The sequence below is a fragment of the Bicyclus anynana genome, chromosome 3, assembly GCF_947172395.1.
Source record: "Bicyclus anynana chromosome 3, ilBicAnyn1.1, whole genome shotgun sequence".
Classification (NCBI taxonomy): Eukaryota; Metazoa; Arthropoda; class Insecta; order Lepidoptera; family Nymphalidae; genus Bicyclus; species Bicyclus anynana.
The window spans coordinates 11,062,530-11,075,818 of record NC_069085.1 but is presented as its reverse complement, the minus strand read 5'-3'; the positions used below and the strand labels follow the sequence as shown (position 1 = coordinate 11,075,818).

Here is a 13,289-nt window from a genome sequence, read left to right as displayed (position 1 = left end):
AAGCCACACCCTATTTTAGGGGTTTATATATGACCCTGGCAAGAAAGATGTACTAAAACGTACTCCGTGGTAACCTAGTACATTAGAGATGTCAAATAATTGAAAATTTCAAACGTGAAAGGCGTCGTGTTGCTATAATTACTCGCCGCATAGCGCTAACTCTACTATCTAACTGTACCTACTCTACTATCTGACTATCTAAGTTTACCAAAAAAGATAAACTCGAGAAAAGGTCCTAACGAATAGGTACCTCCAAATAATAAAACACAAAACCTGCTACAACAGAAATACTTGATCAACCAAACAAAACAAAATGGCCTATAGAACGCGTGAATGCAATTAGCACGCAAGTCGTAGGCGTAGGAAATAAACGGTTAAGATATGAATCACGGGTGAAAAACTTAAATTAACGTCAAACTATAATTAATTGTTATAGTGATAGTGAGTACTTACCTACAATATTTTATTGTTTTTTCTGATTGTATGATGATTAAATAAACAAATACATGTTTTAAAATCTTATAATTTATTGAACTAATTTACTAAACTTACATTAACGCCAAATATTACTAAGTTTGGCTTTATTACCTACAGAATTATTTAATACACAGGCAGATTATTTTACCAGTGACAAAATCATAGAATATTTAAAGTAGAAATTTAAATTATACTAGTGTACCTAAACATATCTTTAATTATTTAAATACAAAAAAATAATGAATACAAAGAAAAGATCATCAGCTTTTAGTACAGTAGTTAGTGATATCAGTTTTGCTATGATTGTAGTAGTGAATCAGCAAAGCATTGGCCAGGCGCTTTGATATGATACTAAAGCCGCGTCAGCAATGATGAAACATTATTAACTTATCATCTACCGTACCTATAAGTAATTCTAAGGAACATTTTTTTATTCCGTCCTTTTTAACTCATTTCCGTCGTTTTTCATTCATCGCTACACAACCCCAGACCCGCACGGACCTGTGTTATGTGTGTCACAAACAGTGTCGTCAACTTTTTATGAGCCATAATTATGAAAAAGCATTAAAAAAAAATACAAAACTAGGCATTAAAGGAAAATATGTTCTATTAACTGATATCACCAATAAGATGTATATCCTAATAAAGAGACACTATTTCACATATTTTTCCATGAATTTTTTGTGGAATTCAGAACGTAGAGAATCATTGATAAAAGTGTTAGGCTTCTTCTCAGGTTCTGTGCGTGCACAGTTTTTGAAGACAACATCATCGTCCCATCTTCTTTTTACCTAAAAAATAAATATGGATATTAATGATAATAATGATTATAACTAACTTTTGATATAATAGTATGTTGAAAATAATATTGTATTTTCTCTCCATAACTTGGTTACAGAAAAGACCTTGAGCTCTCTAGAACTGCAGCAAGTTCTATATTAGAATGGGTATCCAAAGCTGCTCTAATAGGATCTTACCAAATTTGGCTAGGCAGCGAGAACACAAGCGGAGAATGGGAGTGTTAAACAATTGTCAAGGCATTCCTTAACCCTATGTCCAGGTCACAAGTCCAGGACTCAGCTCAGAGTTTTCTCTTTGCCAAGTGATGGATCCGGGTCCAACATGGTGAATCCATGGATTCCTAAGATATTCTTCTTAACATTATAGCTGTAGTGGTAGGTAGTTATTGAACTTAACATTGCACACTAAGCCCGCCAATTAAAGCACCCACCACGCGTCTAAGCTTCAATAACCCTTTCCTAAAGTATGAGGTATGGTTGTGTAGCGAGCTGATAAATTAGGCTGATAATGATAATAAAAACAAATTTAGGCCAATGAATGAGAAAAAAATACAAGTACAAATAACATCCAGAGATTTTTGAAAATTTATTATTTTATTTTTAAATTTTATTTGGCCATTTTTTAATTAAGAAATGGATAAATGCTTTTATTATTCTCCTGTATATGTTTTAAATTTGATCAAAAAGATAGAAAAGATTAATCAATATAACAAAGGTGATTAATTGTTATATTGGTAGGAGTAATATACCTTTAAATCATTCTTCTGTCCTGCTGCAGAATAATTTAGCAAGGGATTTCCTGATAATATATTTTCCATTCTTATCCGCTCCTCTTCTTGTTTCTTCTCAGCTTCCTGATTAACAAATTAAATATTATTCTAAGAAAGGAATACAGTAAAGAGTAAAATATTTAGGTCTAACACAAAATGAAGCAATTGTGGTATGTTTGTTAGTCCCTACTTACAGACACACAACAGAATTCTTAGAGATTTTTTAAAGAACAAGTCTAGGTTAAAAGAACATATTTTATTTGTCAGTGCCCAAATAAGAAAAATCTATAGAGACCATGTTTGTACTTTAGTTATGAAGTTATATTTAGGATTCAAACGTGTATATTTGCAACTTTCATTTTATAATGATAATTTAAACTGAATGAACATATTATTTTGAGCTGGCTGAGTTTGTTGTGGAATCTTCTCTGAATGAGGTGTGTTTAACCCTCATAACTGAAATATCAAGTTTTCAACAAATTACTTATCATCACCATTATCTAATAAGATTATTAACTAATGTATCAAAAGGGCTTGTAAACTAAGCCTAATTCACTGAATAAATATTTTGTTTACTTTGAATTTGAATTTGCTATCTTGATCTGAAGCTAAATGATCAGCTACTTAATCTATAGAGTGATTGGCTTTTTTTTCTTTGAATAGTAAGTACCTTCTTAGCCTGTTCAATAGCACGCTCCTTCTTTATTTTATTTAACTCTGCCAACAAGGCTGCTGTGTCATCATCAGAGTCCTCGGAATCTGTAGAGTCCCCCTCAAGAGGATCATCAGCATCCAAACTCGCTGCAGGTACTTGATCAGTCTTCAACCTTTTCACTGATGGCTCCAACTGCCTTCTAGCATTAGGGGCTTTAATTTCCTTTTCTCTCTCATCAAGTTCTTTACGGAAATCTCTTGAACGCAGCTCATCTGTAGTACCTTGGCCTTGTTCCCTGTAAGAAAAAATAATATATAACAAAAACATTTTGTTGACCTCCGTAGTGCAGTGGATTTTCAATTTTTCCGCGGCTTGGCTGATTGTGGTTTACTTAATAAGTCCAGGTCTGGCTGGTGGGAGGCTTTCACCATGGCTAGTTACCACCCTACCGACAAAGATGTAACGCCAAGTAATTTAGCATTCCAGTATGATGTTGAGTAGAAACCAAAAGGAGGTTGGATTTCATCCTACTCCTAACAAGTTAGCCCGCTTCCATCTTAGATTGCATCATCACTTACCATCAGGTGAGACTGTAGCCAAGGGCTAACTTGTAGAAAATAAAAAAAAAAACAAAAAGTCTTAGACCATTTATAGAACAGATTTGGCACATAAATTGCAGTCTGCAATTACACATATACATTACTTTTGATCTCGATATTCTTACAGAATCTATGTGACAGTAAAAGCTCTCCTCATTTATTTACTTATGTTCGGTAAATGTGCTGTGAATACAGATACCGCGAAAATGGATTGGTATTTAATATGGGATTATAGGGGATATGTTATGGGTGATAAAATAAAAAACAAATATATGAAAAAAAAACAAATAAAAAGTCTTTAATTCAGACTGATAATTTCAGCAGTAGCACTCTTAAACCTTAATTTTACTATGTCATATTTATTCAATTTTAATATTACATTAACAATTTCAGCAAAATTTCAGCAAATGGTTAAGGTTTAAATTTTCACATTTGATTAAAGTTTAAATTTGCACAGTCAGAGCTGCAAATAAAGGACTTGAGTAGCAATTTTTTAATTTATGAATAATGAAAACGTAAATAAAGGAAGCGTGAATAAGGAGCTTTCATTGTATATACAATATACCTACATATACATACCTGTATTTCAATTTGGTATGTCCCGGGAGGTCCCTGCTTGAGTACTGACGGGAAATAGCACTTAGGTCCTTTTCTCCTCGGCCTTGGCCACCTCTCGCTGGATCAAAAGTTGGTCTAGCTGCAGTAGTCATTTTATGATGTGGAAATCGTCAAAACAAAGCCTGTAACAGATAGAAAAAAAAAATGCATTTTATAATAATAAAGTAAAGGACAAAACCATTTTGAACTGTCTTATGTAAAACTTCTAAGGACAGAAATCAAATACATAATTGTTTTGTTTTAATAGTAAGTAGGTACTTATTTAAATAATAATTTGTAACCTTGTAAATAAAACCTTTTACAATTTTTTATCTCGGGAAATCTAAAAATTTTAATTTATAAAACGATTTATGATTTCTTTTTTATTAAATTATAAAGCTTCAATTACTTATGAAAATAATTTATTAGCTTAGCTGCAATGCAATTTGCAACAATGTTTTTAAAGAATTTCTAAATTTGACATTGACAATTGATTGATTCACAGATTCATAAAAAATACTTTTATTAATAAATTGACAACATCACACATCGAAGTCATGACGCCACGAATCGAATCAAAGATTAGATCAAAGTGTATTATTGGAAATAGATAGGCTACTCTAACGCCTGTGATAGCGCCATCTAGTAACTAGCTACGGTATTTTTAAAATAGTATCCAATATGTTATAAAAATAATAATCCCTTTGCTTTAGAAATATAAACACATTCTTTCTATTACGCGTCAAAATTAAAAGGATAAATAATTAGTTTTTTTTCGTTTTTTTTTCCGTACTTACACGGTTTCAATCTCTAAAAACATTATGATATGTTGTGTAATTAATTGAATTACATACACAACGTATCATAACCTGGAATCTTAAATCTAGGATGTAGATGGCGCTGCTTCATAAAGATTTCACGTTCTTTTAAGTTCCCATGGCATGAATCGAATAACGATCGACACAGAGTCACAGAAGACAAATAACAATAAAATCGAGACCATTGAGTAATTAGTATGGACCACAGATTAATAGGTAAGGACCATCATAAGATCGTATCTAATGCCTAGTTCGGACTACTCTAGTATTTTAGTCTAGTATGAACGATTTTTGGGCGGTAAATCCAAAAATCGTTCGTATTAGACTAAAATACTATAATAGTCCGAACTAAGCCTAATCGACGCATTCGGCAGGTATATAATAGAACGTCTAGTGCGGACTACTTTATTATTTTAGTCGAATACGAATTTTTTGACGGTAATCCAAAAATTGTTCGTACTTGACTAAAGTACTAAAGTAGTCTGTACGACCCATCACAGTATCATTTTTTTTTGTCTTTGGTCGTTAGTCCTTACTACAACTACGAGTAAATCTTTGACACCTATAAATATTGTGTTCCTTGGTCGTTACTGTACTGATGTACAGTGATCTGTGTGATGTACTCTTTGGTTTAAAAAAAAAACAAAATTATTACTAAACGTCATTTTCAATTTCATTTTCGAAGGCTTGGTAAAATTATTGTGTAAAAGTTTATTGGTAATTTGATTTTAAGACCCTAATGCTTGATTGTTTTGCAGAAAATAGATAATCTGAAAGTGTTTATTAATAACACCAAGGAATCAAGCAAATCTTAGGTAAGCTAAACTAAAGGTTTTTTCTACTTTAATTTAAGCATGCCCTAAACAGCGTGGAATTATGTAGTTGTACGCCATTTTGTAATCACTTTTAGGAACAAAATAAATCATCATAGTATTTGTATATATTTTTCTATTGAGCTTTATTCTCACAAGAAAAAAAAACGTTGTATCCAATATTTCACTCGATTTTATATCCTATCAAGGTTGATGAAATCCACAAAGCTTAAAATTGATCAAACTTAACTGGATTTCTTATGCATAATATCTCATGCATGTTAAACATAAAAGTTGATCCTAATATTGTTTGTTCTCGAATTTGGTTGATCAGTTTATATTCCCCAACTATTAAAACAGGGTTTGTAATGATGAAGTGATGAGACTTTCTGGTTTTGAGGTGTGACTCATTTAAAATAATTACCTAAAATTATGTCAAAATCGTAATCAAGTGCCAGCCTCAGTTAAATATTGTGGTTGTAAGATTTTTTCTGAAAAAAAAAAAAAAGACTATGTTTAAGCACTGATATTGTATGCCTTGACCTAAACTCTGAGCTTGTATAGACAAAACACCAAGTAGTGTTAGTACTATTTCTCCACAAAGTAAAGGTAGTCAGATATCCTTGTGATGAAAAAAAAAACACACATTGTTGATCAGTGGAATCTTTAATAATGATATAGAATAATAATGCAGCTCTTTCATTGTTCTCAACAGAAATAGTCCACAGTCTGGGAAGCGTTATTATCATTGATAACTATATTAATGGTAAAAACGCTTTCACCAATCAGGAATTTTCGTAATCATAAAAGTAGCTTCATCTTGATGAGACGCTCAACTTATATGATTACAAAAATTCTTGATACTGGTAACAGGTTGAGCTAACAGGGTTACTAGGTAATTAAAAGTTTGGAGTGTACAAATGAGATAACATAGTGCACAACTTGTAGGATACTGTGGCTGTTGTATAACTACTATTTAAGCTGGTTAGTAACAATCTTTGATGAACTCCCCTTCTCCCAACTTGTATCAACAATGAAGTTGGACTAGGAGCTATTTTGGATACATGTACTGTCTTACTACCAATAAATTGATAGGATAAAAATAACAGAATTAAAAGAAAAATTATATCATTTCGTATTTCAGAATGGCAGAAGATTTGGATGTAGAGGCTATGTTAGAAGCTCCTTATATTAAATCGGTAAGTTAATACTACTGTATTTTAAAATTTTTATTTACTTATTTATAATTTTTAAGATTATGTACAATAAGTTTAACTATAGTTAACAAAATTTTTTACTGTCATATGATTTATTAATTTTCTAAAAGTAATATTGATAAATAAATTACAGTTTATGTACTTGATGAATATATAATATCAAATTTTCATTAAAATTTTAATTAACAATATTAGATGAAAAATTGTTAATATTTCTCTGAAAGCAATATATCTGCTTTCATTACTTTATTGTTTATTTATGGAAGCTTGTTCTGTTACATTCAGCATACAATATGTAGGAATTTTTAAATTTTGTTGGATCACATCATAAGATTAACTAAAAGGGCATGAGACATTAATAGCAGTCATTAATATCTACCATATTTTTGGCAATTTTCTGGCTAAAGAAGCAACATTTACATAAATAAATTGGCGAGACAATCTCAGTATTAACCAATTAATGATCTCTGGAGAAAATAAGTAAGCAAGATGATTGAAGGATGTATCATGGTAAAAATTGAAGAGTAAGTGAAATAGAAATCCATATGTTATTACAGAGTAACTCTTCATAAGGCAAATTAGAAACACAACTTTCAGATTACTTCCCTGTGCCTGGTACTATTATAAAAAAAAAAGCTGCTTGGCAGCACAAATTAACATGGCATGGCATGTTGTACTTCTAAAAATTCTCAACTCATTTAATTCAAGTGGGCTTAGTTTACAAGCACTTTTGAAATATCGAGGTTGACTTTTTGTATAGACTCTATCACCAGTTCGGAAGGAATACATCACAAAGACGTCTATTACTATAGCTTCGCAAATTCATTTGTAACACTCCTGAAGTCTGTGGGGGCCGGGCTATAATAATTCTGCTACACATAACTTATTACATTATGAATAAGTTAAAAATATGAAATATTACATTATGAATAAGTAAATTACAAAAATTACTCATTAAATATTAAATTTATATATAATAAAAAATTGGTTAATATAATATTGATATTAATGAGCTATCTGGTTGCCTTGACAACCAACAACTTAGCAGTTCATCAAACTCATTTTGGAATGTGATTATTGTGTGCGTTTTGTTCTGATAGCCGCAGGATATTAAATACGAGTTGTCGTCGACAGTGACTGCCCACGACTGATGTACCTCACTTCCAGCCTGGCGCGCACGACTGCACACCCGCGGAGTTCTTCATCCACAGTCGCCCGCATACCAACAAACTTGCCAAGCTATATAAAGCCTCTTTAGTCACATATTTATTGTTGTTTATTGCTAAGAAAATTGACAAAATAGAAAAATGGTGAATTATACTATTATTATCAATGGGTGGCTCCAAAGAAAAATGTCCCATACCCTTACCCATACTTTAAATTTGGCACAAGAACTACTTAATATATACAAATATTTATAAAATGCTCTCTTATACTGTCGCTTATTGTGACCATACTCTGAAAATTGAATTCTAAAACTCTGGTGCTGGTTTTAACTGATATAAAATTCTTACATGAAACTGATCAACAATGTCCACTTTGTCAGCAAAGCCTTTTGTAATTTAAATGTTGAACTTGTGACATCTTTGAACAGTTACATGTTAAGAACTGTGAAACAGATTACATATGAGAATCATTTCTTGTATTTATAGAACTTTGTGGTAATAGTCCAGCTTACTTCACCGACCTGAACAGAATTGAGGTATCGACAACTATAATTACTTTTTTTCCACTTATTTTATTGTAATTAATTATTAAATGTTTTAAAAAATTGTTTGTCGTAAAATGCAATATAATACAGTTCAAGTATTACAAATTCCAAAACACCGTGCGCTGATGGGTCGTAAATCTTTTGCAGAAGTATCCCTGTGTGATGTTAGCGCAGTGTACATCCTTAGTCAGTGGTTTTCCGAATGGTAAGTGTAGACCAGGGACCCACCTTCAACTACCACCAATAGGAGCAACCTTGGTTGTGACAGCTGTCGTCTGTAGTATAGGAAACCAACAGCATCTGTGCATTTTCAATGATAGTATGTTATTATTGAAAATGCATAGGATATCTTACAATTAATTCATTTAACTAATGCAATTTTATTTATTCACTCGGCGTGTGTTGCTGTGGCGCTGCTTCTACCTTGTGCTTTGTGTGACAGGATAACACTTCCTCTTCAAAACATCGCTCGGACAAGTATTCTGACAAGCACAGAGATAGAGAAAAGGAGAGCAGCAGAAGGTAAGACTTTTAATTATCATGTGTAAATCTTTTATTATACTAAAAAAATAAGTTTTTTAACCTATTATTTTTTATATTGTTTAGACGGAGTCGTTCCAGAGATAAAAAGAAATCACGTGATCAAGACTCGCGACGTTCAAAAGATAGAGATGATAGGAAGGACAGAGATCGCGATAGGGATCGAGACCGCCGGGATCGGGACAAGGAGCGCAGCAACAAGGATAGGGACCGAGGAGACCGCGATAAGGATAGAGAACGAGAAAGAGAAAGAGAAAAAAGACGTAGCAAAGAGAAAGAAAGAGAACGGAGCAAAGAGAGGGAAAGGAGCCGCGACAAATCGCGACGAGAGCGCAGCCGTGAAAAAGAAAAGGTTCGCGAAGAGGAAAAACCTCGTGAACCAGAAAGGACTGAATACAGATCAAAATCCAGAGGTGCTGAGCCTAAACTGGATGATTTGCCTCCAGAAGAGCGAGATTTGAGGACAGTGTTTTGTATGCAATTGTCACAGCGCATTAGAGCTAAAGATCTGGAAGAATTTTTCTCATCTGTTGGCAAAGTTAGAGATGTAAGACTTATCACATGTAATAAAACCAGAAGGTTTAAAGGGATAGCATATATAGAATTTAAAGATGCAGAGTCTGTGCCTTTGGTAAGAACTGACTATTGGTTATTTTGGAAACATTGGTTATTTTTGTTAATCTAATATTTTATATAATCTTCTTGTTTGGTTTTAGGCTCTAGGTCTGACCGGACAGAAATTACTGGGTATTCCCATAATTGTACAACATACACAGGCAGAAAAAAATAGAGTAGGTAATACATTACCAAATCTAGCGCCAAAGACCAGCAATGGACCAACTAGGTTATATGTAGGATCGCTACATTTCAACATTACTGAGGATATGTTGAGAGGAATATTTGAGCCATTTGGAAAAATTGACCACATTCAACTTATGACTGATCCAGACACAGGAAAGAGCAAAGGCTATGGATTTTTAACAGTAAGTTCAGTTCAATTCAAAACATATAGGCAAATCACTATTATAAAATACCTAATAAATTAAAACATGGAAAAATCATGAAATACCAACCAACCAACCAACTACCAACTTCAGGGCAGCACAAAGTCTGTCAGATTTACCAATCCATGATAGCATCTCAAAAGAGTTCCTTATTATTAATGTTAGTCCAATATTTCACAAAAACTATGTTTGCATGCTTATCACTAATTCAATAAACAGTTAATCATTTTCACTCAAAGTTCAAAATAGTTCACTCAAAAATATTTGTTTTTTTAGTTCCACCATGCAGCCGATGCAAAAAAGGCGATGGAGCAATTGAATGGATTCGAATTAGCTGGACGACCAATGAAAGTGGGCAATGTAACAGAACGCACAGATGGAGGCTCTAGCACCCGCTTTGACGCAGACGAGCTGGACCGCGCCGGGGTCGACCTCGGAGCCACGGGCCGCTTGCAGCTCATGTTCAAGCTGGCTGAGGGCACTGGTCTACAGGTAAGATATCTATAATCGGCTTGAGCTTGAGTCTCCTCTCAGAATGAGAGGGGTTAGGCCAATAGTCCACCACACTGGAACAATGCGGATTGGCAGACTTCACACATGCAAAGACTTAAAAAAATTATCTGGTATGTAAGTTTTATGATTCATCACGATGTTTTTCCTTCAGCATTTGAGACATGTGATATTTAATTTCTTAAAATGCACACAACTGAAAAGTTGGAGGTGCATGGCCACAGCCCGGATTCGAACTCATACCCTCCAGAATTGGAGGCAGAGATCATATCCACTGGGCTATCACGATACTTTAAAATATATGACAAACAAGTATAATTACATTTATTTGTTAACCACAGGAATCCAGTGAATCTATGGAATGCTAAGATATTCGTCTCCCATAATTCATAATAACTTTTAATTCAAATAAAATTAATTTCAATTAATTAATTACTTAAAAATTTTAGGCTTTTTATTTATTTTTGTTTAAATTAAATGAGGACAGCTGTTCTTTAACAGAATTAACATGCATGGTTTAGTTCACCATAAAGTATGTTTTATAATTTATTCTTACCATTTTTCTATTTATCTGTTCTATAAATTTGTAAATCGTGGAAAGCTTAGTGCCAGAGACTCATTTATGTAAATTATTATCAATTTAAATATGCAATATCTGCTTGTCTATTCTATAATATATTGATATATCACTAAGTAACCAATTCTAAATTGCAACTAAAACAGTGTCTTAAAATGACATCATACTTCTTGACTTCAGCTGGAGCAATGTCTTAATATGGCATTCTCATGTGCAAAATTAAAATGCACTTTTTAATAACACTTCTCTATTAGTAATGACCTTCACCCATCTGTTTATTGGATGAAAAGAATTAAAAGAATAATTAAATCTAAATTTTAAACAAATAAAATAATTATATGAAATATACACCATCTAATTGTTCACCCAAAGACAAGGTACCCAATATGTTGGTACTGTTACCCCTCTGGATGGCAAGGCTTATCCTTTGGGCCAAATAAGTACTCTTGCTCTTCTCAATTGGATAAAATTGAATATTTTTTGTAGTATTCTTTTACCACACCACCCTAGGATCAAATTAGGTTTTCAAAACAGGTGTAATAGTGATAAGCTAAAATCATCATATTCATAAAGGTCTTTTTGTTATTAGATACCTCCAGCTGCCGCGTCGGTGCTCATGGGAGCGGGGTCGACGCTAGTCGCCGCGCAGCCGCAGGTGGCGCCGCCCATCGCGACACAGTGTTTCATGCTCAACAATATGTTTGACCCAGCCACGTAAGTCATTGAGAGGGTCAATCTTAAATGAATAATATTTTTTGTATTTAATGTCTATTTTTAAATGTTAGCTTTTTGTATTCTCCGTTGAAAACAAAAAATACTTGTGAAAGAATTATTTCGATACGTTAATTAATTCCCGAGATATTGAATTTTAAAGTGAGCGCGCGGTGATCAGCCCGTGTTTAACGCCGTGACGTCATCGACATTTGCTCGACCGTTATAGGCAATTTTTAAATTTTCTGTAAATAATTTTTGGTTTTATTTGTTACAGAGAGTCGAATCCCAGCTGGGACATTGAAATCAGAGATGACGTCATCAGTGAATGTAACAAACACGGTGGAGTGTTACACGTGTACGTTGACAAAGCGTCTCCGCAGGGCAACGTGTATTGTAAATGCCCCACTATAGCGACAGCAGTGGCGTCCGTCAACTCGCTGCACGGCCGGTGGTTCGCCGGCAGAGTGATCACCGCAGCATATGTGCCCCTCATTAACTACCACTCGCTGTTCCCTGACGCAATGACTGCACTGACCCTGCTCCTACCAACACGACAAAGATAAGAATGCTCACAACTTATTACTGCAAAGCAATAAATATGAAATACAAATAAATATACTTTAATTTTAGGATATCTACTAGTGGTGTTCTGTATTTTTATTAGGGTTACATTACATTATTATGTGATTTCAATGTGTGCCTGATTATTTATACCTGGTCGGGGGAGGATAGGGGAATAACGAATAAATATTCTTTAATGAAGAATGTTCACTATTTTTAAATGTTAGCTTTCTGTATTCTCAGTTAAAAAAAAAAATACTCGTGAAAGAATTATTTCGATACGTTAATTAGTCCAAAGATATAGGAGTTTAAAGTGAGCGCGCGGCGATCAGCACGCTTTTAACGCCGTGACGTCATCGACATATGCTCGGCCGGTATAGGCAATCGTACTTCTGCCTAACCTATTGACGAACTAATGGTTAAACCTTAATCTGTCCCTGTCACAAAATTAGTTTGCGTCAAAAAAAAATATAACACCTTCCTGCCAAATTTCAAGTTTGTAGCAATATTAAGGACTTTCTTAAACGAACTTTGAATGCATGTAAAATCATAACTATTTGGTATTTTTAAATAAAACAGAAACTAGTTTAGCTGTATATTTAAAAGCTCTAATGTAAGTTTAAAGTATTTATACCCGTTCCGGGGAAGATGCACTTATGATTTGTGCACCTTCAAGGTAGAATAGGTATAGACAAGCGCGCTCCAACCTAGATTTCATCATTGCTTTCCACCAAGCATGATTGTAGTCAAGCGCAAATCAACCATAGCTACAGCAGTGGCCTCCGTCAATTAAAAAAACAATTATTGTTAAATTTTAGAATATCTACTAGTGGTGTTCTGTATTTTTAGGGTTACATTACATTATTATGTAATTTCAATATGTGCCTGATTATTTATACCTGTTACGGGGAAGATAAGGGAATAACA

At 33.6% G+C, this 13,289-nt stretch overlaps 2 protein-coding genes across 5 annotated transcripts; one reads left to right on the top strand and one right to left on the bottom strand.

Annotated features, from left to right (window-relative positions):
• Nucleotides 1-507: 507 nt before the first annotated feature.
• LOC112058539 (protein CWC15 homolog) lies at nucleotides 508-4,468 on the bottom strand. Of its 3 annotated transcripts, none has more exons than XM_024099435.2 (5): nucleotides 4,308-4,468; nucleotides 3,881-4,041; nucleotides 2,718-2,997; nucleotides 2,027-2,131; nucleotides 508-1,268 (listed from the first exon to the last, which is right to left on the bottom strand). In XM_024099435.2, exons 2-5 carry the CDS (start codon nucleotides 4,009-4,011, stop codon nucleotides 1,131-1,133), a joined length of 654 nt encoding a protein of 217 aa, XP_023955203.1. In that variant the 5' UTR covers nucleotides 4,012-4,041; nucleotides 4,308-4,468; the 3' UTR covers nucleotides 508-1,130. The 3 variants fall into 3 exon arrangements, with proteins under 3 accessions (XP_023955203.1, XP_023955204.1, XP_023955202.1); XM_024099436.2 differs by having other exon boundaries at nucleotides 4,215-4,451; XM_024099434.2 differs by having other exon boundaries at nucleotides 4,201-4,449.
• A 916-nt stretch (nucleotides 4,469-5,384) lies between these two features.
• Nucleotides 5,385-12,494, top strand: LOC112058541 (RNA-binding protein 39). Of its 2 annotated transcripts, XM_052891294.1 has the most exons (8): nucleotides 5,385-5,531; nucleotides 6,673-6,727; nucleotides 8,899-8,978; nucleotides 9,063-9,627; nucleotides 9,713-9,979; nucleotides 10,277-10,492; nucleotides 11,677-11,801; nucleotides 12,076-12,494. In XM_052891294.1, exons 2-8 carry the CDS (start codon nucleotides 6,674-6,676, stop codon nucleotides 12,362-12,364), a joined length of 1,596 nt encoding a protein of 531 aa, XP_052747254.1. In that variant the 5' UTR covers nucleotides 5,385-5,531; nucleotide 6,673; the 3' UTR covers nucleotides 12,365-12,494. The 2 variants fall into 2 exon arrangements, with proteins under 2 accessions (XP_052747254.1, XP_023955207.1); XM_024099439.2 differs by lacking the exons at nucleotides 5,385-5,531; nucleotides 6,673-6,727 and adding an exon at nucleotides 8,644-8,661.
• The last annotated feature ends 795 nt before the right edge of the window (nucleotides 12,495-13,289 follow it).